The sequence below is a fragment of the Semicossyphus pulcher genome, unplaced genomic scaffold, assembly GCF_022749685.1.
Source record: "Semicossyphus pulcher isolate SPU_LCO1_2020_fin unplaced genomic scaffold, fSemPul1.0.p SCAF_6, whole genome shotgun sequence".
In the NCBI taxonomy this organism is placed as follows: Eukaryota; Metazoa; Chordata; class Actinopteri; order Labriformes; family Labridae; genus Semicossyphus; species Semicossyphus pulcher.
In genome coordinates this window covers 7,091,400-7,117,064 of record NW_027211737.1, presented here as the reverse complement: position 1 = coordinate 7,117,064, position 25,665 = coordinate 7,091,400, and the positions used below count along the sequence as shown (strand labels likewise).

Here is a 25,665-nt window from a genome sequence, read left to right as displayed (position 1 = left end):
AACTGATTTTAAAACTTTAGTACCATACAGTTTTGTAATTAAAGTGTACAAAGATCTGTAAAATATACAGTTTTATTCAAGTAGCTGATGTTGTGGTGTCCTTCTTTCGATTACTTGCTTCCCACAATGAGGTTTCTCCTTTTTAGAAGTCAGTAGTTGTAATAAATCTTGTATCTTTACTTAGTTAGCCTTCTGTAGCTTTGAGAATAATCCACTCAGATAGTGACATCAACTTACGAGAGTTTTAATTTTCATTGCCAAAACATAGGTTACAAAAAATACTCAAAACTGACAAAAGGTGTCACTTGCATGCATAGACTGTATATAAAGATGGACGACATGACAGCTCCCTAGAAGTGAAGCCAAACCCTCTCTAGCGCCCCCTGCTGACTGGCTCCAAGTGACATCACCATTGCAAGATGGCAGCGCCCGTCACAAGGGGTATTTTGGCTTCTGTTTTGTACAATGGGAGCAGATGGAGACACGTCATCCATCGTTATATATAGTCATTGCTTGCAATTTGTCTCGACACTGATACCAGTGATCGTTTATGTAAAGTGTGCCAGTCAGTGCACTTATATTGGTGCTAAGAGCAGTTTTCATGACTAAAAAGAGGACAGGAAACTGAAACAGAAAAAACTGTCAATAAATATACTAACCTCAGACTTTGTCAATATGCAGTAACATCTGCATAGAGGAGCTCAGAAATCCATGTGTGAGATCTCTGCATACAGTTTTTTATACAGGCAAAAAAGCCTGAAACTCAGGTCAGTCTTTCTGCATACTTGCTCTCATATAGTTTTCAGGAGTTCATCTCACAGTTTGAAACCAGAGTGAAGAGCCACAACTCCTCCAGTGAGGTTGTAGTACTGGACACAGTAGAAACCTGCGTCCTCAATCATTCCTTTAAACTCCTCCTGCAGAAGAAAGAGAGCAAAGGAAGTGACAGTCAGACTGGTACCAAATAATGAAATCAGATAAAAGAGACTCAAACTCTTTCTGTCCCCTTTCAAAGTCGTAAAATAAAAGCCAATAAAACAGGAGAATTTTATTGTAACAAACAAGTAGCAAGAATCCTTTTTTTCTCACCTGGTCTGGAAACTTTCGGATGCTTTCTACCAGATACTGATACGACTTCCAGTCTCCAGCAATCACCTCTCCCAAAACTGGGATCATCTGGAAACTGTATGCGTCATAAAGCCTGAAAAATAGAACCGGACAACTTAAGTCTAAGTTCTACGTCTAAGTCGAGGTGTGCTTACACTATAAAGGCTTATTTTGTCATTTAGTCAAACTCTTTAGTGATCTATGTGAAAACATCTTAGAGTTATAAATGACAGACTTCCCCTTTAAAAGACACTACACTCAGGATTTTTCTATCCGTAGTTTCTTTGGGTGTTGCAGTTATGGCATATGTGGAATTTGACAGTCACCTAAAAGCCTCATCGGGCCTTTACAGGGGGTCACGTGGTGTCAGATTTATGAGAAAAATTCACATAAGTCGAAACAACAGAGCTCTACCCCAAAAACCAGTCAGGTAAAGCAAAATATGAGGATGTTTCCAGACAAGATAGGGACAAAATCACAAGATCAGCTAACTCGGAAATAATAGAAACCTACTAGCACTCCAACACGCAGTTTTCACATTACAACTTAAGACTCAGAAGTACTTCCCAGCTGAGGAAATGGGACCGTTTGTGGAGCTCATGAATGCAGCATATATTCAAATCTTTTGTTCCTTTCTTATTGAAGGATTGCTACTAGGGTTGAGTCCTCCACAGAGTAATATCTTAGTTGCAACCAGTCATCTCAATTTCTTTGAGTTTCAAAACCAGAAGAGGGCAGTGTTCTTCAAAACCACACACAGCAAAATGTGGTTGAGTTTCTCACATGTGCATACTAGGGAAGGACCCAAAATTAACTTAAAATAAATATCTTTGATCATTTCTTTTGAAGAGGAGCATTTGAATTGTGCAGCTTCTTCTTTTAGGAAAAGTTAATTATCCACTTTTCAGAGATAAAACACAAAAAAGGCAACATTCATTACATCTAACAAAGTTACAAAAGTGACTGTACGACTGCAAAAGAACAATTTCTTCTGTTTGTTATCGAGCGTCTCACACATTACCCTGGCTTCTACAGCACACGACAACCTGCAGGAGCACCAACAAGCTGCAGCAGTCCAATGTGTTGTTGGATTTGTGAAGGCAGCGATGAATCTACAGAGACCCTCTGAGATTTTCAGGGTTGATTCATATTCACACCAAATCATCAGTTGTGAGCCTCACCTTGCCAACACAGGATTGGTCACTTTGCTGAACTCTAGGCACATGAACCTGCCACCAGGCTTCAGGACCCGCAGCGCCTCCTGCAGTGCCTGAGGACAAAGAAATCATGCAGACAGTCAAATAATCAGTGGTTGCAACTCTAAAAGAAATCAATTATTGGCCTAAAAAAGTTGAAATGCGAATATTCTTAATGCATGGGCAGGAGATGGAAAAGTTACATTAGTGTAATGTAAACTGTAACCTGTGAAGCACAAGTATTTAAAGCTTGTGAATCAACATCTTGCATACAGATTATTATTATTTTTTTTTTTACATACTTTTTAAATTTGCCACCTCCATTAGAAAGTGAAGTAGAGTGCTGTTTGTGTCATCAACAAGGATAAAATGGTGATTTAAGTGTTTTGCATCAAACTATTTTTACACAGTAACAATATGCAATGAAAGAAATGTGTAATCAGTTTGACAAAAGGTCACATAAATAAAGGTTTTTGTTCTGTTGTCTATGAAGCAGGTATCTGCTCAGGGTCTTAAAAACTGACATGCTGGCTGTTAACCCTGTTCCACAAACAGGCTGATATCACTGTGGCTGTAGTTTCAACAGTCTGTATAAGATCATTTAAGCAGTGTCACACAAGAGGGAGTGATGTAATGCATATCATCACGCCGTGATAATATTCAGTACAACATCACGACCTCAAGTGTGACATTGCTTTCATACAACAGTTATACAAGCGGCAAACAGTAGTAAACAGTAACACTCAACAACAGATTATTTTTCGCTCCCCCAACTCAACTTGTTCTTAACTGAAACTGGACTTTTGTTGCCAAGCAACCCAAACATTCTCCTGTACTCTGTGTCTACATGTTAACACAGATCAGCTGTTTCTTATCATGTACATTTACCTGTTTGATTTAATTTATCATCAACCAGTGAAATAAGAGTCCGATGTGTGATTCAGAGGAACCAGCCTGATCAATGTTAACATACACGGTCTGCTGTGATGTTAATTAACAGTATTCAGAACACCTGGCTGAGGCGGAGTGATACACAGAGTGAAAAGTCCCAGTGATGTTCTCTATATCATCACTCATGGAAGGCCTCTTGTCCAATCAGATGACTTGGTCGGAGCTAACTGTTGTATGATTGTGTGTTAGCTGTATTAATGGTCAGGTCTCTTACCTGGTCTATATGTGTGACGTTTCGGATGCCAAAGGCGATGGTATAAATATCAAACTGGTCGTCATCAAAGGGCAGCTCCTCAGCATCCCCCACCACCCACGACAGACCTGACATACATCAACACACACACCACAGAGGCTCAGAGCCGGTTGCACAAGTTATCTCAGAAACTTTTTGCCTGAACTAAGCCCCACAGCTGAGGAGAAACTAAGCCTGAAGTCATACTTCAGGACCAAAACTTAGGCCTCTACTTCATTGAAAGAGAATTTACAGGTCACACATGGTTAAAGAAATCTTAGACACTTAAAATTGTTTTATATCTCCACTTCCAGTCCAAGTGTTTCGTACTCAGGAGGGTGATTTGAATGTTTGGAACTTTGACATCTGCACAAATTTAAGCACATCACAAAAAGGCTCCTTTCTGTATTTATGACAATCTGTTTTCAATATTGGTCACAATATGCCAACTAGTTTAAATACCCAAACCAAAACAAGACTTTTTTCATGACTTACTTTGCCAATTTTACTGACAAAATGCTAAACCTCTGGAGCCAGGGAGCAGATTTCTGGATGTAGATTTACAGTGAAAAACTCACCAGCGCTGACCCCCAAGCTGTCGGCTTTCTGCTTGCCCACTTTCAACATCTCCTTGTTGATGTCACAGACCACAGCCCGGGATTCCTGCGACTCGACCACGTCCTCAGTGGAGTAGTTGTTGGAAATGTCCTGCCATGATGGTGTCTGCATGGACCGGGATGCCCGTCGCTTCTGCCGCTCCTGCTGAGAACGTACGTATTCCAGGAACCGGAAGGCAATGTCACCTGCAGGGTAAATTGTCACAGACAAAACAATTGTTACACATGTCGAAGGTTTCTGTTTGATGTTTTGCTGAGGTGAACACAAACTGCTTTACCTGTTCCTCCTGCTACATCCAGGAGTTGTACCCCAGGTTGCGGGTGCATGACGTGCAGCAGCATGTCTTTCCACACTCGATGAATCCCCAGACTCATAGCATCGTTCATTACGTCATACTTCTGTGCCACATTCTCAAACACCTTATACACTGAAAGCAAAGAGAGAGCATGTATCTCAAAGGGGCTGTTTAAGATTGATATGTGCACGTTATTCAAACATATTTAGAGTCTCAGATGTCCTGTTGCAATACGGTTTTTAAGCGCCTATACGCTTAACATTTTAACTACAAAGATTCTTTAATATTAGATGTGACATTTTCAATTATGCACTAATATTAATGATTTTTTTTTTCATTTGAACATTAACTTACATTTGAACTTGATATTTGTAAATAGCCTTGAGATGCGTTACCTTAACTGCGACGTCTCTCTGTCGCCTACTCGGAAATTGAGGTCACGAATCAATCGCAGAAGTAATAGGGTTATTATCCCCTCTTGATCCAAAATAATCACAGAAAATAGCGAATTCTCTTCATGTTTTTGCATGCATAATCTGAGTTGTAAACCTTTATTTACACTGCTTACTTTTAAAAAGCAATCAATTTAAAAAAAGTAGAAGTATATTTATTTCCTATAATGGAATAAAGGGCTGCCTGAAATTGCCTTTGATAAAATCAAGATCAAACAAAGTAACATTTTGATTTGTAAATAGAGGTATTGTCTATGCTATGTGTATGTACATGTAAAGGGCATACAGTGCGTTTTCCTAACACATTGTTTTACAGTCATATCTGTAATCAAATGCTTCACATTGCTTACACCAACACACACAACAATAAAGAACAGATATCACTACAAGTTCCTAGAAGATCTGTCTCATAATAATACAGATAATGTTGAATATTATATTGTAGCGAGCAGCGGTGGCGAGGTATTGACTAACACAGCGGAACAGCTGTGAGGTTTTGAATGGCACTTCATTAGCCGTTCAGGGGTCCGTTTCACAGAGCAGGTTTATTGAAAACTCTGAGTCTGTTAACCCTGAAATGAGGGAAACTCTGAGTTTTCCGTTTCAAAAAGGGAGATAACTCAAACCAGAGAAAGAGGGGTAACTCTAGCCTGTTTCACAGAGAGAGGTAACTTAAGCTCTCGGTCAGTTACCGTAGTAACAGACTCTATGAACCTAACCTGGTCGGAGCAGGTTTTCTTCAGGAAACTCTGAGTTTCGTTCCGTCTCCCACCTCTAGAATATAAAACCCTCATTCGACTTCCTCATTCATTCAGCCCGTCTCACGCGTGTTTGAGCGGTTACAAATTTTAAAAGAAGAAATGTTGCGTCTCTGTGCTGCTCTGACTGCTTTGCAAAAGTCTTTTATATTTATGATAAAAAAAATCAAAAGACAAATCTGTGTCAAAGTAATCATTTTTAGATTTTCCACCACCACTGCCAAGAGCACTCAAATAAGACGTTTAAGAAGTTATTGGATTTTTTTTTTTTTAACTAACACAATTCAGTTTAATCAACATGAATTATAATGTATGTGAAGTCAGCATCATGGAATAAAGCTAATGCACATTGAAACAGCCACTGAATGATATTTCATTAGTTTGATATTGAAAATCTTATTGAAGTGAGGTCCAGCCATGAGCCTGTTCTGCCTGAGCCGCACCTTTGAATGATGTTCTGGTATTTTATTTTTAACTGCTTCCATGTATGTGTTTTTCTCCCGCTGGATTGCTCCTAAATTAATATAAATTTTAGCTTCCGGTCGTGATTAAGTATTAAATAAATAGACCAGTTCAAACTTGCAAATTTACTCGAGCAGCAGTTTCTTCCAACGCCGCTTCTCTCTCTTTTGCAGCTGCAGCCGTGTTACTTTATTTTTCTAAAAACATGCTCGTATTCGCTGAACGTCTGCATGAGGATTTCGAGCTCCACTGGTGTGACGTAGGAGGACCTCTTTTTGTGTACCGTTGCCATGGTGAATCGTGGTATCGGGGCTCCATTAATACTGGCTTTTTACAGTCAGCGTGCACGCACTTAACTCTGGCTGAACCTACTCAGAGTTGGTTGAACTAACTCAGATCAGCTGTTCTGGAACCGAAAACTCAGAGTTTCCTATCTCAGAGTAGATAAACTCAGAGTTCAGGGTTAGACTCAGAGTTTGTAGAACCTACTTTGTGAAACGGACCCCAGGAGGGTTACTAAATCCAAACAACCTGTAATCTCCATTCCCATATGACTGCCTGTGCACCCAAGCACACTCGTGGTAAAAACCCCTCCACAAGGAAATAACAGTAATAACTGCATGCCAAGTATACAACACTAGCAGAACACATAATTTTAACAGGACAACTCAATAACAATGCAGGAATATTCAGCTACATTAAACTCAGGCCCGTATTGTCCCACAAATCCCAGCGGCTGTCCTACACACCCACCTGCCAGGACGCTACAATATTGTAATATATTGCACACGCCATGTTTTCTGTAACGTTAAAAACCTTTTTCGCTTACCTATGAAAACAACACTGCGGGTACAATAAGATTTAAAACATTAAATTCACACTGCCTTCATGTTTGAAATTGGGCGTGCATAGATAACTCCAAACACCGCTACTTTAGGGACAATAAGTTGTATTTGTTAACCAAGAGGCAGAGAACGTTTATAAGATTTAAAATTAAGCTTGCTATGCAAGAGCTCATTGAACAGGACGCCTCTGAGAATAGCTCTGCTGTCCGTTAGCTCACCTCTCTTTGCCTTCTCTGTCTCTGGCACCGTTTCGAAACCAAAATGTGTACTGCTATCTCCGGCTGCATCGCTAAAACAACGACAGGTCGACGGTCCCCAACAGCAACCTGACCCACGCGAAACTCCAGCAGCGGTTACGTTAATATTTCTATGAGAAAGACGGATCACCCTCCGGAACAGGAGTCTCATGGACGCGGCCATGTTGCCTAATTATACAACTGTGCGACAGTCTGACGTCACTAACAGGCGACAGTAGCGTTTTGTTTTTGTTTTTTTTCGTTTTTTTAATTTATACAGTGTTTTGAAGGAGGCCTGTTAGTTATTTTGTTGTTTGTTTTTTTGTTTTTTTCTACAAACAAAAATCTATTGATATAATAAATCGCTTTGTATCTAGGTATTTTGAATTCTATAAACTTCATTATTTTAACTATACTTGCATGCATGCAAAACTATATAAAATAAAATAAACCTAAGTGATGAATTAACTCTTACATTTATGATAAAAGTAATAGGACTTACAGCATGTTTTTGATGTTTTAACTGTGTTATTAATAGCCAATTGAATACAATTTAATGGTAGCTATATAATGTAACAAACTATTGATCTGCAATTGTAAATATTTTCATTAATCAGTCAACCTACGATTCATTTTTTCAATTGATAAACATGCTGTGAACATAAATAATGATCAAATAATGGTGAAAAAAATCACATTTCCCCAAAGAAATAAACAATTTTATTACATCACAATTAACAGCCATTTAGAAGGGGGAAAAAACATGCATTTGGGGGCAATGTGGTGTGTCAATGTAGATATTGTTTTTCTTTTAGGCACTGTCTCTTCTGCATTAACCCATACACTTTATATTTTATATTTTCACAGATATTTGACTTGTTTTTTGTATTTCTGTTATTTGTAAAATACCAAAATCACCAAAACAAATTCCTTGTATGTGTAAACCTACTTGGCAATAAACCCCGATTCTTATTCCATATTTTTGGAGCTGTCTGGCACTATAATTTCCTTCCAAATTAATAAAGTTCAATCTCATCTTATCTTATGTTATTTTATCTTATCTTGTCTTCTCTTATCTTATACTGAAGGACACAAAAACTGTACACATTATTTCCAACCAGTTCTTCCATCTTAGCTACAGTACTATGATTACAAAGTGAAAAGCTGCAAATCCTCACATTGCAGAAGCTGAACATTTTTGCATGGTAAATGAATTAAATGATAAAATAATTATCTAAATATTTGACTTAATTATTTTCAGCACTTTAGTCATTTGTCCTGAGGGCAGAGGTGAAAAGGTAGTGTGTATTAACAGTGTTCAGCAGCATAACTCTACAATAATAGAGGGAAAATCTGCAGCATTAAACAGGCCAATGCATGCACTTAAAAACACTGAAGGGCATGAGAGCGCCTTAATTGCACCAGGGTCACGGGCAATATTGCAGAGTGAGGCGGATCAAATCAGACAAGTTCCTGCACAGCCAGTAAACCTTGTTCACACAAAACTTTCTCAGATCCTTCAAGAGAGACCAGCTTCTTTTTTTCTAACTGTTCCTCTCCTCTAATCCACCTGACTTCAGTACACTGAGTGCAGAAAGTGGCAGGTATTGTCTTCCATTCTTCTCACTTTCTCATTCTGACAGTAACCAGACACTGCCATGCATTGTCCCATTGTTGCCTCGATTACTGGTTGACTTGGGTTCAGAGGCATCGGTTTACGTCGCTCTCTCATTCTCTGCTATGGGAAGGTTGACTGGAGGGGGGTCTGCAGGCCAAGGCTTTTTCACAGGGACCCAGGGGAGTGATGATAAGGCTCCAAGTCTAGTTAAGGCTTAATGTTACAGCTGCACAATTGCTAGTGAGAGGAAAAACACTGGTGTCAATGGGAGGGTGTTTAGAAGGCCACAAAGATTTGATATCATACTGGGAACTTTTGAAGAAGGCAACACAAAACCTCAGCTACAAAATATCAGAATTCGTTATCAATAATGTTTTTAATTAAAGCAGTCATTAAACATTTTAACGATGCATCTGGATGTTTTTGGCTGATAAATATTTTCTCACTGAGAAAAAACCCCATTATTGGTGTACTTTTGAAGAAATATGCTTTAACGTTATATCACCAGCAGAGGGAGTAAGAGGATCATGTACAATACAATGTTGTGTTTTGTGTATTTCTCAGAAAAGAAATAGATCTGCTTTTTTGAACAACAGTAACTTCTATACTCTGTAAGGTAAATATGATAAATGGACTGCCTTTCACTCAAGGCCTTTTTATACTACATGTCACTTTCACCCTTTCACACACAAATTCAGTGTTTTGCTGTTTAGGTGGAGCTGGTGATTTTGTCTTTTTAAGCAACTTCTAAAAAAAATCAAGTGAAAGATGTATCAAATTAACTTTATTTTATCATTAAATTTAGTTTGCAAAATAAAACTGGTGCAAAGAGAGACTTATTTTTGCAGATTTGTTGTTTGGTCTTCCTTCAGATTTTTCAGATTCATTTGACGGTTAGCATGAAACTGAAGGATGATTTATTTTGGAGTTGGATAAATAATTCATTAACTTGGGGTAGAAGCTTGGTCAGTTAACAAAAAACACATTTCTCTGTTATAACTAGTTTATTTTTGTGAATGTGAGGATGGTATTTTTTGTTGTTGATGTAACAGAGTAAAAAAAAACTTGTGTGTACATAAAGTCAGATCTTAATGTTCACTCTCCTTGGTACTGAAGTGATGTTGATGTTGGCAGATCATCCTGTGCGTGTTATTGCCTCGCACAGCCTCTAGTATCTCAGTGGTAGACATGCAGTAAAGGCCAGTAAATTGAGGCTGGCTGCAGTGATCCTGTTGTGTTTTATGAATACTCTGCCTCCTCTGCACAGCAGCACCTGTGACACGCAGACAAATGTCTTCCCTGTGATCTGGAGCGACTATAGAAAGGACAGATAAACTGACAGTCCTCCATCATTTAATATTAGATTGATATCAGATTAGAAAAGAAATGTAAATTGTGATTGTAAAACATGAGGTACAGGTTATGTAATAAGAGCAAATATTTTATGTCAAATCAGAAATTAAACGCTACAATGTTACAGTGTTACTTGGATATTACAATATTCTTGCTCATTGAACGTTACCCAAACTCTACCACGTGTTCTCAGTCCACACAGCCATGATACAGTTGATACATGTGGGACTCTCTAAGCTGTTGCAACACATCGGGTAAAAGCTGCAACAGTGAACAGTGAATGTCATTTGTTCCTTTTGATATTTGTTAACAGGTTACTAACTTTTAACCACTCTCAGCTTATCTGATGTTTAAGTTGAGAGTTAGAATTACAGTACCTGTAACGTTAAACCATAAAATCTTAATATTATATCAGATATATAATTATAAACATGTTCAAAAGTTTCATTCTGCAGACTAAGTTATGACATATCTAATAAATCAACTTCCCAGATTCCTGCATTAAGCTTTTGGCAACATTGTTTAGCTTGATATTTTCAATATGCTAACAGCATGCCTGTGCTGATATGACATATGCTGGTAAGTTGTTTTGCACAGTGGATATTAAAGTGGATATTGTGATGCTTTATGATGGTTAGTATCTTATTAAGGACAGCAGTATCTTATTTTCTTATTAAGGTTAGCATTTTATTAAGGACAGCATTCCAGATGTGAGAGGGTTAGAGTTAGGGTTTACGTGTTTTTGGTTATTAATAATAATAATAATAATAATAATAACTTAGACTTATATAGCGCCTTTCATGGGACCCAAGGCCGCTTTACACAGTAAATAATGAACAGACAACAGAACAAAACAAGCAAACAGAAAGAGGTAAAAAAAACAAACAATAAAAACAAATTAGCGCTGAAAACAGGGAAAGTGCTGAATTATAGTTCAAAGGCCGCGGTGAACAGATGCATTTTGAGGGTTTTTGATGAAGTCCAGGGTGGCGGCGTTGCGGATCTCTGCAGGCAGAGAGCTCCAGAGGGTGGGGGCAGCAACACTGAAGGCTCGGTCCCAAACAGTTCAGAGGGGAGAGTGAGGCATGGAGAGCAGGCCTGCATCTGAGGAACATATTGCAAATGAGGGAAACCTCAATGATTTTCAAGGCTTAAATAAAGGTTTGAAATGAAATGAAATATATATATTGTGTTTAAAGCTTTACAACAATGCTCTCTTTGGCCCATTAGTCATGGCAGTGACTCATCAGTAAGATTATTTAGCAGTAAGCAGTAACCAGGCCAATAGTTGCTGCCTGCATTGATGAATAAAAACTGTTACAATCAGTTTGTTATAGTTTATTAGTAAATGGTAGCTCTATTTATAAAGCACTTTTCTAGTCTTGCAACCACTCAAATTTTTTTACACTACATGTCACATTCACCAATCCACACACAGTCACACACTGATAGCAGAGGCTGTTATGTAAAGTGTCCAACTGTCAGTCAGTCATCACACAGATGGCTATGTGACCGGGAGCTATTTGGGGTTCAGTGTCTTGCCCAAGGACACTTGTAGACTGATGGAGCTGGGGATCGAATCAACAACCTTTCGATTGAAAGACGACTGACTGACTCTACCTCCGAGCCACAGCCGCCCGACATATATATGACATAGAACTTATTAAAAAACATTTATGAATCCTTTATAAGGTTAGTGTTATTGTAAAGTAGTACCAGTAAACCTCATTATAGCAAATGCACATCTGTTTGAGTGTGTTTATGAAGCGCTCGCAAACATTTGAGAGGATTATTTTGCTTCTCCATGGAGATCCAGCTGTCTTGCCAACAAATAGCGAGCACACGCCGCTTCAGAGTTTCACAGAAATGAAAAAAGAACAGCCTGTAAACAGACTCAGAGTGAGCATGAGATGAAAGAAACACCTTTTATAAATTAAGAAATCATCATTGTAAACATCCCAACTGTTCCAGCTTGTTACACGTCCTTCCATGTTTGTTTGTTTTCACGGTGCTCCAGTTGTAAATCCGAGCTCCTGCTGTTTCCCCCTAAAATGTGCAGGTTGCATGCTTGACCTCATCCCGGAGGGGAACCAATAGGTTACACATGGCACTCTAAATCCTCGCTCCGTGTGTGTGCATCTCCAAACAGTCTGGGAGTCATTTCACATATCTGATAAGTATTTAGCTCCAAAGAAGAAGAAAAAAAAGGGGGAAGGGGTGCAGATGTCCCACCATACCAACACCAAAGGCTGACTCTACTCTTTCACATGAAATGGTTTCAGATGGGAAAGTATACAGGATTAGCTTGATCTGGGTTTTGTGGTTTTATGGCCCATATGCTTCTCAGGCACTCGGGTACGTAATATTGTGTGCGATTGTGGAGTTTTATAAAGCAGAAGGAATAAAACACAAGAACAAGCACAACAGCAGCTTAAGAAACATGCATACAGTGTTTATTTTGCAACCAGGACACATTAAATAAAACTACAAAGGTACTTCACTTATACAAAAGATAGATTATATCCCATTCACATACAAAATAACAATAATTTACTGTATAAATTAAACAATTCACTATTTTTGCTATTTACAATTTCATGAAAAAACCCCCAATGATTCGACTCCTCCAGATCATTTCCCACGGGGGCTTCAGGTGTTGCATTCATGTCATCGAGCGCTTCATCAGCTACAGTTCGGGGGAAAGACTGTTTCCACAGCTCGGGAGACGGCGTGAAATTTTCCGATTGACTGCAGGACGGGACAGAAAATGGGAGTTTGCATAATTCACCAGGCTATCCAAACAAACATGCCCTTGTTAGATTTTAACTGTCAGATTTCGTTAGCTTGTGTTTGATTTGGAAGCACATTAATTTGCCATCGCTCCAACATCCAGGCTCTCCCATCTCCCCCCCTCTCTCTCTACGCATGGTCTGCTCTGAACATCACAGACCCAGGGGCATGTGCTCTTGCAATAATTAACATGAGTTACAGTTGAGCAGCCGGGCAGAATATAGCACTGAGTCACATTTTTACAAACGTCCGAATTGGAAAGAAATTTAATCATTTTTATGGACGTCAAATTCGGACTTATTCTTGCTAAACGTTAAACCTTTTGTCTTGATGTCACCGTGACGCTGCATCATGTGTTAAATATAAACTTTTGTCTCAAGTGCTCAGATTGCTGCAGAAAGTACGTTTAACATTTTTTCATTTGACTGAAAGTGAAGGCAAAAGTCAGTAAGTACTGTACTTGTAAGTAGAAGTATATTTAAGTGCATTGACGTTAATCTATTCTGTTATTTATTGGGAGTCTTTTTCCCCGCTAACACCCAGTCCCATCACAGGTTGGGCCAATTACTTTGCCAATGGTGGACTAGGAGAGTTTGACCTTTCACAAGTCGTTTAGATGCCACAGCAATGCACAGAAAAACCATCACAGCTGCAAACCTGCTGTCAGGTTGAGCATGGCTCCCCTGATTTCTTTGGGTTATATTTCTGTCTGGGTTTATTGTTTGCGCTCAACCTTTTGGCCTGAAATCAAGGTGACAAGTTAAAGCTTCCAGGTCCGCAGCGTCTCATTGAATTAGGCGATTTATTGCTGTCTTAGGAGGGGGAAAAAAAACAGCCTTCCACTTTGACGAAAAGCTGACGAAAGCACTTTGACGGATCTCTCGAATGCCTAACCGAGACACAAAATGAAAGACAGGACATAAATATCATCATTGCGACATTGAATTACATAATATACAATATTCACCCCTCCCTTGTAATCAAAAGACAACTTAATGTGAACAATATGTTCAGTAAATGTCCAAGACCACACATAAGAGCACACACAGAAACAAAAAACACACTTTTCTTTATGTCCGTCACTACGTGAAGAGGTCTATCCAAAAAGCTATGTGTTCTCTTTGGAACAAAAAATCATCTAAAGTCCACCCTGTAACAAAAATGTAAAAGATCCAGTCTGGAGAGGTGTTCAGTTGAGTGTATTATGTTTAAAAAAAATGCTTTCCATCACTGTACATCATTTTTTACGTTACATTTCAGTGGTAGAAATCCTATTTTCTGGACTGAATCTCTTAACATCCACTCTGAGTCTAAAGAAGTGCAGACTCTTGTGAGGGACCCCCGTCTGCTTCGTGAAAGAAACAGATGTGAGGAATCTGAGACAAGCGAAGAGGAGATCCTTAAGGCACTTGAACACCATCAAACCGGAAAGACTCCCTCCCACAAGCGAGCAGAAAAAGCCCTCAGATCTTCCCAAGCCTCCCTAAATGGCAGTTTGTCTGCAAACTGCACCACCCAACCCCTCGAGTGAACGACGCTACTCCTTCCCTCCACCCAAATCCACATGCGCGCTGAGTGAACGAGTGGGCGAGAGTGCTCTCTTTTATCTCTGATCTCTTTTTATTTTACGTCGAGTGAATCATCCCCAAAGTGCTGTGATATCTACCATCATGTGACGTTTGAACGTCCTGTTGTTGCCCTCTGCCTACAAAGGGAGCTGTCACGTGAAGCACAACAAAAAGAAACTTTGCATATGGGATCAAAAAGACAAATAAATACACAACTCTTTGGATGGGTGGAATCTGTTTTTTGGCTGCAAGTGTTCTTTGTCCATATGAGGCAGTTTGAAAAGTGTGTTTGTAATATGTGTACCAAAAAATTATTTTCCTTGATACTGATAAAGATTTGGTTTCCAGTGACTGTGAAGCACCAGAAAGAAGCAAACCTGTGTGTTTCATAACCTTAAACACAGACAGTGAAGTCAGCTGTTATCTGCACCCGGCTGTGGTGTGTTTTCACTGGTGAGCCTGCAGTCTGGAAGGGTTTTCTGGAGGTATGTTGATTGTAAGGGACATCTGTGGGTGATGGACATGGAGCCTCGCTGAAGCAAAGAAGCTTCCTGAATGTTAAAAGCGTCCTTGAATCTGTGCAGAGCTGCAGATCTTCCTCCATCTAATCCTTCGCTCTCCTCTCCCACACTGAGGTCTCTGACAGCCCTGCGTGTCCCCCTCCTCTTTGTTGCAGAGCAGTATGGGAGGGTGCAGCCACTTTGGCCCATGGGCCATTTAGTAGCAGTCACTCAGTCAGTTGTCATTAGCCACTCAGTTGTTGGCTTGTTAGCTTAGCACCTCATAGAGTTTCATTGTCTGAGGGCCTGGCATCCAACGGCCCTTGTACAGAGAAGTTGTGGGTGGCGGTAGCATTTGGTTTACGATGGAGCACAGCAGTGGCGCTAGTTGCCCACCAGGGGGCTGAGGTCGCCGTGGTGGTTCTTTAGCTTCTTCTTGAAGAGGGAAATGGTGGAGGGTCGGTACAGGATGATCCAAGGCTCAGAAGATGCCGTGCTCTGGCTGCAGCTGTCTGAACCGCTGACAGTTGGGATGTTCGGGGACCTGGGAGCGAAAGTGGGAAGGAAGGAAAGAGCAGGGAAGAAGAAAGTAAGAAATGAGTAGAAAAGGAGAGATGAGATGATTTAGAAAGGTGTCTTATAAAAGTGTATCCATTCATTTCATGCTTGGATTACAAGAAACACAAACTTATAACAGCTGAACATATTCACACAGCGGCCGCACAGGCTCAGGGTGGGAAGCTGAAATGCTGTCATCATGTATCTATCTGGTAAATCAAAATCATCATACCACTTCACAAATGATAAGCAACTGATAGATAATAAAAAGAGAAAACCCAGAGGGGCATTGAGCCATATTTCAAGGTATAAGAACGTATTTGCTAACCCATTGGCTACGATTAGCTTACATTAGCGTACGCTCAGAATCAAATTATGTAAACGGTAATATTAGCGAGGAAATAAATGAATGCCATCGTTAGACGACAGCTAGTCTATTGTTATTGTCCTAGCTCTCTTAACCATTGGAGAGGAACGGTGTAATACTATAATACAGGCATATAAGCTATGAATTGGTGAAATGCTAACGCTAGCTGTTGTCCATCGGTAGCTAATGGGTCATCAGATGTTATGATAGATGTGCTTCATTGTCTTTTCTGTTGCTGATCAATCGGGAAACAATAAAATGATTATTATTCATCAGATTCCTCTCGTGACTTACAACAGAGCAGTACGACATTATAGCAGCATTTGAGCTTCCAAGCCCTAGCGTGACGTATTTGGTGAATTGGGAAGCTAAATGTTGTTTGTTAGTTTGTTATCTTTTACCTGATATGAAATTATGGCTCTGCTGATGGTAATAGTGAATATTTAGTTTGATTCACAGAAATTCAACAGCTTTACCAAACTTGATAAAAGTGATTGTGCTTTGTTTTTAGATGATTTCACTGTAATCATATTAAAATATAATTTAATATAGTGCTGTTTGGCCTAAAAGGTAAAGCCCTACAATATAGAATAAACATAATTATATAATATATAATAAGAAAAAAACTGCCTCTTTAAAGTGGTAATCTCGAAGATCTCAGTTTCCTTCTCTTTGGTGCCATCTATGGCCATAAACAGTAATTGCAGGAGCACACTTCCCAGATATCCAGACAGTGTCGCATGTGTGACGTCCATGGTTGGCTCTGGTTGTAACTCTTGATTTTCCTGGCTGACGGTCGCTTTCCTTTTCAGACTGTTTGCTTCATCTGAGCGTCGAGTTTGTTTCTTTTTCTTTGGATTTTCACTTCTTGTTGAAGTTGTATCTGTAGTCATCCATCTTTTCTTTGTTTGTTCAGCCTTAGTAGATTACTGTTTACTCACAACACTTGCAGAGAGCGGAAAAGCAGCCGCTTAGCTCCGCCTACCCTCTCTGGCAGACCAACCACTGCTGGGTGATGGAAAACGCGTCACTAACTGGGCGCCGCTTGTGATTTCAGTCTGTAATACTGCGAATGCAAAGGCTTCCATCAGTGGTCCATAGGCTCAGTCAACACTGTGTTACCTCATTAAGAGCGATAGATAGTGACTTAACAGACATTTATTTAGATGAGATTATGAGATTTAGATTATCACTTTAAGCGTGAGTATTGTCCTGTTCATTGATCTTTTTCCTATATAACCATCATACTGTTATCACTGTTGCTGAATGCTTTAAAATGTAAAACACCCTCCTACTTACTTGACTGTGATATGCAGCAGCAGCTTTGCCACCATGGCTATGACTGTCAGTATGAGGAGAGCAGCCAGAGCGTAAATGGTCCACACTAGAGAGAGAGAGAGACACACAGTAACATCAGATATCATAATTACGCTGATGAAAACAAACTGAAGCAGACTGAGAGAATTAGCAAGCAAAGAATTATTCAAGCACTGCTAGCGCACCTGTTAGTAGCATTCAGCTAGCAAACTGTCAAGAAACGTGGATGCTTTATCAGTGCACATCTGTTCTCTTCAGGTTGAGAAATACATCTGATAGCCTTTTGAGACAGAGTGCTCAGAGTGTGGAAGGAATCATGTTTAAAGGACGTGAAAAGAAAAGGAACAGAACACGTCAGTCCACCCTGCCAAGCTCCGACAAGAGGCCTGATTGTGATCAGCAGGGACCCAAAGTAACTTCAGTTTTGAGTCACTGACAGCAGAGTCACGCAGCATATCTATGATCACAGGAAGTCACTCTGGGCCGAAGCCTCCAGAAGCCTCTCATCAAACTACAAAGATTTGAATACTTTCAGAGAAATCAGGTCATGCTAAGTGGGAGCTCGAGCAAGGAAACCTGCCAACGACATCCCTGCAGAGGTAGAGAGAGGTGCAGTGGGTGCAGTGAACCATGGGTGTAACATACTAGCGCTGTGGCCGGTGGTCTCGCCGCGTCCAGCCCACTGACCTGGCATGTTGTGCTCCGGTTTACCGGGGCTGGACGTGATCACGTAGAGGATCTGGGTGGAGCGTCCGTTAGAGGTGCTGTTTGATCTCTCTGTGACGCTGCCGGCTAGCTGAGGTCCGGCCGTGCTGGAGACGTCTCCTTCTTCCTCGTCATCTCCCTCAGCCTCCATTGTTCTGGTGTCCTGGCTTCTCAGTGCTGCGGAAACAAGAACAAGAAGTGATTTTTATATACACCTCAAACTTAAATAATAAAGATTTTTTTGGCATAGCATCGAGGGAGAGGAGTCGTGATTGGTCCGTCCTCTGAGCAAGAGCAAAAGGTCGGCCATGTTGTTGTAATTTCTACAAGTTTAGCGCACACATCACTTAACGCCCCCTTTAATTATTCCCCTGGGTAAACTGGGCGGTGGCAGCGAGCATGCAGTAATAGGATACATCATGTTGATCATGTTGTTGAAAGTATACACAGGGTCACGAGCCAATATTTAATACTCACAGCATTTTTTCAGAAACAGAACTACTTTGTAAAAACACTCATGCGTGCTGTAAACATGTGGTGTTGAGAGCTCCTCTGTCCGCTTCAGACATGATTCAAAAAGTGTTTGCAATAAATTCTGTTTCCTTTAAGCCGCTCGCAGCACCAGATGGGCCGAGTTTGCTTCATAAAACAACGGTGCCAGAGAGCGTGCACTACTTCAACTCAATTATGAGTTTCCAGTGGAAAGCAATACCCTAAATAAGATCTCCTCTGCCTTTCATTTACTCCTCCTAAACAAAGGTGTGATTTATTTAGAGTCAAATTTTCCTTCTCCTACTTCTGAAACACTGCTCCGGAGAAACAAACTGTGGACTGTGTCACACTTTAATTAATCTAGCTCACATGACTGTCTCATTATTGTTCTTACATGTCGATTTAAACCAGCAAGGTTTAGTGAAGGAAAACAACTGTAGAATAACAACTGCTTTTCTAATTTGACTTACACATCTCATAAAGAATGGAGATGTTGATGCCTCTTTCAATTCTGGCAGTCGGGCGTGAAGAAGAAATAAAAAATACATATTATGATAATCATAAGTTTAAGGACGTAGTCACAAAACATCCTGAGGCAAAAGGTAACACTAGGGGAGAGCCTGCCAAAAAAACAACATCATGTTGGTTGCTACTTTTAGACTCCTGTTTTTTGTCCGAGTCATTGTTTGCTAAAAGCATTATAGCACCAAAACTTACTCCCAAGTTTAGAGGGCAGGTAAAGGCAGCTCAGAGGACTCTTTAATATGCACAAGAAGACATTAGAAGTACTATGAAAAAACAACATTTGACACCTCTCATGTCTAAAGACATTTTAGTCACAGACTATGCAGATTCAAGACTGAGTATCTCACAGGGTCACTATTTAAAAGACTACATCTGGAATGCTGCTGAGATCATTTCCCATCCTGCACCTGGTGGGAATTGGCAAGAAAAACAAACAATGGAGCAGAAACATACTCTGCCACAGCTCCCCTGGTGGTTTGACTTTTTTTTGCAGGTATTGAGGCTGTGACATTAGCTGGGTTAGCATTACAAGCTAGCAGGCCGCTATAGAAGCAACTCCTCCCAACTGGAGACTTTAACCAGTTCACAGGAGGAAAGTGCTGGAGCCCTAAAACCAGTTTGTAACACCGAGCGAGGGTCGTTCCCCTGTGTGGGCGGTGGCTTAAGTGTGTCCTTGCAGTCTGTCTGTCTGTCTATGTATGTGTCTGTCTGTCCGTCCGTCCGTCCCTCTCTGTCTGTCTGTCTGTCTGTCTATCTATCTATGTGTCTGTCTATCTATCTATGTGTCTGTCTGTCTGTCTATCTGTCTGTCTATCTATTTATGTGTCTGTCTGTCTGTCTATCTGTCTGTCTATCTGTCTGTCTATGTATGTGTCTGTCTGTCCGTCCGTCCGTCCCTCTCTGTCTGTCTGTCTGTCTGTCTATCTATCTATCTATGTGTCTGTCTGTCTGTCTGTCTGTCTGTCTGTGTATGTGTCTGTCTGTCCGTCCGTCCGTCCCTCTCTGTCTGTCTGTCTGTCTGTCTATCTATCTATCTATGTGTCTGTCTGTCTGTCTGTCTGTCTGTGTATGTGTCTGTCTGTCTGTCTGTCTGTCTGTCTATGTATGTGTCTGTCTGTCTCTCTATCTGTCTGTCTGTCTATGTATGTGACTGTCCGTCTGTCTGTCCGTCCGTCCGTCCCTCCCTCTCTTTCTGTCTATCTGTCTGTCTGTCTGTCTGTCTATGTATGTGTCTGTTTCTCTGTCTGTCTGTCTATATATGTCTCCGTTTCTCTGTCTGTCTGTCTATATATGTCTCCGTCTCTCTATCTGTCTGTCTGTCTATGTATGTGTCTGTCTCTCTATCTGTCTGTCTGTCTATGTATGTGTCTGTCCATCCCTCCCTCCCTCCCTCTCTTTCTGTCTGTCTGTCTGTTTGATTTATATTATATCATTAACTGATGCAGACCGCTCAACCAATCACAGTGGAGGTAGTGAGTAAGTTCATTCATGAAACATGATGTCATCCATAGCAGAAGGGTTAACCCCGCCTGTTCTCCTAGTTCTTTATTAAAAGTTTGCTCCATGTAGACTCTCTGAACTAAAGTTTAACTCCACCCGTCTCGTGTCCCATGTAGGTAAAATCAAACACCCAGAACGACTTCTAAATACGGTTTGATCCAGGCCTCTTCCACTCTTCCATGAATGGTGGTTGGATGTTTAAGCAGCGTGGGATTTCTTTTTCGTTTCATAAAACGGCTCAACCTGACTGTGATGTTCCCACAACTTCCCACATGTTCCCCATTTGCAAACAAAATACCACACTTCAAACCCGGGCTCAGCTCTGCCATCTCTATCATCTGAGAGCATTTATCCTGAAATTACCGTTTGGACCACTCAGCGTGCCACAGAGGAGATATTCAGTGTACTTTGTGCCCATACTCAGTCTGACTGTTGTCTTTCTCTTTCAGTTTCTCTCCTTTTCTCTCTGAATACAAATTGCTCACTATTTTTCTCCTCATGTCTCTGTAAAAAAAAAAAAAACTCCATTATTTCAGGAGGTGACCTTTTCTGATATCACTTCTCAGATTCCATTTCTCGGCTACATGACGCCTCCTCACGCAAAACAAGAACTGAGACGCGGTGCAGAAAGGATCGTGCCTGTCCAGAGGTTAGAGGATTTTGACCTTTGAATATTGTTTTTACTGTAACGCCAGCGGGCGAGAAATATAACAAATGGAGGCGGAGAGGGAGGAATGGGGACAGATTGCCTCCCAGTGTAACAAGCTGTGAGCTTGAATGTCACCTACACTGAATTATATCAGGCCGTGCTTCTCTCGTGTCTCCAGAAATTAATCTATTAAATCATTGTTGGTGGATTGAGACTTGAAGAGAACAAAACATGAAAACAGCAGAGGACAGCTTTTCTTCTCCCACATTAGTCTTATCACATTTTCCCCATTAGTCCGGCATGAGAACATTTCCTACGAGCTCTTGGGTTAGCGCAGCTACATGTCTGCTCAACGGTGAAATCACGCTATCAGAAGGCACAAAGCATCGTATCACAGTATTTTGTATGTAGGTGGCATAAAACTTGCTCTGCAATTCACTGAGCAACACTCTGGAGAAGCGAAGCAACCTGCTGCAGCTCGATAGGAGAGCGAGTTCCTAGAAAAACAAAACATTATTTACATATGCAGCATCACCCCGGGGCTGTGAGACATTGACTAGCAAATGAAAAGAGAAAAGGGCCTGCCACTGGTGCGACAACTGCCACACCAGAGCCAACAGCCAGGGCTGCTATGCAAAACGCCATCACGGAGCCAGCAAGTCGACAAGCACCTGATCATGCAAATGAGGCTTTAGGTGGGTTCCCTCCGGGGTTGAAAGATGAAGCCAACGTGGAAGTGCCAAAAACTGCAGTTCCTTGAGTGGCCACTTGAGGCTGGCTCAAAAAGTGAGTCAATCCCCATGAGGCCCCATGCTTAAAGGGGCCATATCTTTTACATGGGTATTCTTATGTTCTGACGTTTGGGTGTTTATTGTTCACAGTGAAAAAGTGAAAACTGCATAATTTCGTGTTTTTCCAGAATGACATTTTTAATAAGGTCGCCTCTGAAATGGGCCGTTCAGAACAGCTGCACGTTTCTACGTAGAACCTTGCTTTCACTGGAACCGACCAATCGTCATTCACCGTCATTCACCTCAGGCTGCCTTCTTGCACGAGCTTGTAGTCAAGTCGTTGTCGAGATTTCAACTTACCATTGTGATACTTCCTGCTGATTCTGGCTCGTACATATAAGGCCGAATAACCGATCCCAGAGCAGCGATGTTTTCTACAACTTTGGACTCACTCCAAATACTGTCAGCTTTGAATGATAAACAGCTTGTTCGTTTCAAGAGGAAGGAGAGGCTCCGAAAAATAATTGAAATAAAATATGTGTACAATTTTAAAACAAAACGAACTTTACCAACGTGATTCAAAAACACATGAGCATAATAGAAAATTGATTGCATAGCTAAAATATGTCCCCTGCAAATGCACAACTTTACAGCAGAATTCACCAGAAATACAGAAATACAGAAGTAAAATCCTACCTTGGTAAAGCAGAGCAAATCCCTGAGCCTGGTTGGTGCGGTCCGAGTAGAAGTACAGAATGACGAAGTCGCCCGTGACGTTCACCAGCTCCCTCGGCGGGCTGCGCCAGTCGAAGCGAGCCAGCACCTGGTTGGTGTAACCATCCAGCAGCTCCACCATGTCCGTCTGGTCCGAGATGTCGAAAAAGGTGAAGTTGAAGAGGATGGCGGAGGATCCAGGGACCTGGATAGTCCAGTAGCAAACGCGACCAGCACTGTACTTGTCAGGGAAGTCAGGGGAGTAGATGACTCCTGATGGGGAGGAATAGTTCCCACCGCAGGCCCCCACCCGAGCTGATAGAAAGAGCGGGAAAAATAAGGAGAAATAGTCAGTGACATTGGCTGCTAAAGCTTAGATGTTGCTGAGGTTATTAAGATTACTTTTAGTCTATAAGCTAATAACTGGGTTTGGTGTTTCAGGCTGACAATATCATGTAAAATGTTTTCATAACACCTAATAAGAAAGGATGAATTTGATTTACCAAATTGGCCTATCACTGACTTTATTAAGGCGATGTGCCTTATGTGTGCGATGTGATGTGACTGATCCATATTCACACTGGTACGCTGATCGACCCTGATTCTTTTTCAATGTTGCTCTAAAATTAAATGTTTCTACTACCAGTTACGATCCTTAAGGTTTACAGCCGGCTGTCGTATCAGGTTTTAGTGGCACAAATTTTTGATACAGAAAGGTCGGAACTCAAATACCTTAAAGAGCAGCTCCGGTCATGTTTTAAGACATAAAATGCTCTGCTAAAAATAATGAATTGCGTCTGATATGTTTTTTTCTGCAAAATACATTTAATTAAAAATGTAAAAATCCTCCCAAGGCATCTCCTCCTCCTCCTCCCTCATTAAAAATTCCTGAATTCGCATAGTTCCCGCCTACTGTACAAACTTCCAACCGCCCCCTTTGTCGCGAATACAAAATACATCTCTGCCAGGGTTTAGTAGTTAGTAGTCAGCCATGAGTGCAAAAATTAAGATGGCGGTCCCAGCTGGCTCGAGCATTGGTGAAGTGGTTGCCACAGGTTGCACATAATGCTATGCATAGCGTCACCCCGTCCAACGGGCTCCTTAGGTTTGTGATGTCTCAAACCTGCCAATCTGAAAACGTGTTGTTCAGCCTGTCCTTGGTACACTGCAGTTTAAAAGCAGACAGGCCCAGCCATGGAGATGACTGCTGATGTTGTCCCTGATATGTCTTGTAGCACATGAAGAACATCACATGGAGATGTTTATGAGGTTAACACTTGATTTCCTTTTGATGGAGGCGTCTTTAAGTTACAGAATTTGAGTAAAAAGTTGGAGTAGTGCATAGTTAACTTACAAAACTTTAGTGACAGGATCAGAAATGAAAAAAGCTATTGAATGCAGCTATAAGAAAAAGCTATTAACTACATATTTAATGTTGTCAACTATAGTTATAAGTGTTGTGGAAGGCTGTAGGTCTGATCACAGCAGTGTGTAAGAAAGGAGGAGTGTTTGTGGCAAGTAAATTTACTCCTGTGCCTTCTGCAGGTGAACTTAAGATTGATTAAACAAAACATATTTGATGAGAGGTGTTAACATGACACAAGCATTGACAGACCTGTTCCTGACTTTGGTTATGACAAACTGCAGGCTGAGACAAAGGGTTCTTAACACAGATACAGGAGCATTTGTAAGAGAGCACAATCGTATAACACTTTGCAAATATTAGAGTTAAAGTTTATGACAGAGTCAGACCTAAGAGCGATACAAGTCCAAACACTTACTGTCAAAGATGATGACCCAGCCGTCGCCCCCGCAGGGCTGGGTGTGGTCGCCGAAGCAAACGTGGTTACACTCCATGCTGGGCGACTCGCCGTGGTCACGCAGGTCCACTTCGTTGCCACAGAAACAGGCATATCCTGACTCCATACCAGCGAGCTGCAAAATCACAAAAGGAATTATGCAAATCAATGCAATTCAAAACAAACTTTGGGTAAGGCCTTCCATAATGCTATTCATTATAATTCCATTCGGCAAGGGACGGAGAGAGCAGAACACAGAAGGAATGATTCCAACAACTGAAGCTGTGTTTTCTACTTTCTAAAAAATTGTTTTTATTTTTTGGGGGGGCTTTTGCCTTTATTTAATATGACAGCTGAGGTGAGACATGCACTAAATTATCGGCAGCGGGAATCGAACCTGCGATCGGTATGTCGAGGACTGTAGCCTCTGTATATGGGGCGTCTGCTCTACCAACTGAGCCAAACCAGCAACCCTACTTTCTAAAAGAATGTACACAAGACTGTACATGATGAACCAAATATGCAAAATATTAACACATTTATAATCTCTATTATCAGATTCTACAAAGAAATGTAGAATCTGTCGGCAGGGACGTGGATTTTAGGGACGGCAAGTGTTCTGGTTTCCGTTTGTACTACGCTTGTAGTCCGAGTAGTATTGACCAATCACGTATCAGCAGGCTGCAGTAAAAACCATCCGTGAGGAGAGCAAAAGCAGGCGGAACGTAATCCACCATAATAACATCCTGGCTCCCATCAGCGTCATCTGACAACGATTTAGCTTCTTATTAATCTCTATAAACAGACATCTGCATGCTAACAGCTAACAATCTGCTCTAGATCTAACATTCAACTTGAGACAAATTCCCTTTAAGCTGTTCAGCGTTCAGATTTACAGACTTCCTCGAATGCATTAGATCAATCCAACCTCCGTTCAACAAACGAGCATTTATAAAGTAGTTTTCTTCTCCTCTTGAGGACAGAGCTGACAAAGCGTCATTTTTACTTTGTACAAATCTGCATCATGATGTTGAAATTTCGGCAAAACTTGCCGAGCCTTTAATTAAAGTCAATCACAAGAAAAACGGTTTCTTTTTCTGTAATGATGCAGCACGTGGAAAAGGAAGTGTTGAATGGAAGTCGTTTATCGGTGACTGCTGGCTACACGCCCGACATGTTCACCGTTGTCCCCAGAGGCTACATCGTTGTCAGACTATAGCCGATGTCAGAGTAGATTTATAGGTTTTGTGTTGGCAGCTTTATGTGAAATTGTGTCTAAATTAAGTAAACAATTCACTGCATGCTCCTCAAATTACAGTGACTTCAT

The 25,665-nt window shown here is 40.9% G+C and overlaps 2 protein-coding genes across 2 annotated transcripts in view; both read right to left on the bottom strand.

The window, feature by feature from the left end:
• Positions 1-73: 73 nt before the first annotated feature.
• coq5 (coenzyme Q5, methyltransferase) lies at positions 74-7,336 on the bottom strand. The gene is made up of 7 exons (XM_069683519.1): positions 7,135-7,336; positions 4,382-4,531; positions 4,065-4,289; positions 3,469-3,575; positions 2,289-2,377; positions 1,090-1,201; positions 74-917 (listed from the first exon to the last, which is right to left on the bottom strand). Exons 1-7 carry the CDS (start codon positions 7,334-7,336, stop codon positions 816-818), a joined length of 987 nt encoding a protein of 328 aa, XP_069539620.1. The 3' UTR covers positions 74-815.
• Positions 7,337-12,630: 5,294 nt separating this feature from the next.
• The window catches only part of kremen1 (kringle containing transmembrane protein 1), a 78,804-nt gene continuing 65,769 nt past the window's right edge, over positions 12,631-25,665 (bottom strand). Inside the window, exons 5-9 of the mRNA XM_069683143.1 lie at positions 24,321-24,474; positions 22,522-22,854; positions 17,869-18,105; positions 17,206-17,290; positions 12,631-15,525 (exon numbers count right to left, since the gene is read on the bottom strand). Of these exons, the coding sequence (XP_069539244.1) occupies positions 15,366-15,525; positions 17,206-17,290; positions 17,869-18,105; positions 22,522-22,854; positions 24,321-24,474 (969 nt within the window). The 3' untranslated portion in view covers positions 12,631-15,365. The remainder of the gene's footprint in view (positions 15,526-17,205; positions 17,291-17,868; positions 18,106-22,521; positions 22,855-24,320; positions 24,475-25,665) is intronic.

Excerpts from the sequence above, each read along its gene's own strand:
- coq5 (XM_069683519.1), bottom strand. The coding sequence starts at position 7,336 with ATGGCCGCGTCCATGAGACTCCTGTTCCGGAGGGTGATCCGTCTTTCT. Across the intron at positions 3,576-4,064 it reads CAGCTTGGGGGTCAGCGCTG|GTCTGTCGTGGGTGGTGGGG; the intron begins GTGAGTTTTTCA and ends GATGTATGTCAG. Across the intron at positions 918-1,089 it reads TCCGAAAGTTTCCAGACCAG|GAGGAGTTTAAAGGAATGAT; the intron begins GTGAGAAAAAAA and ends TTTCTTCTGCAG.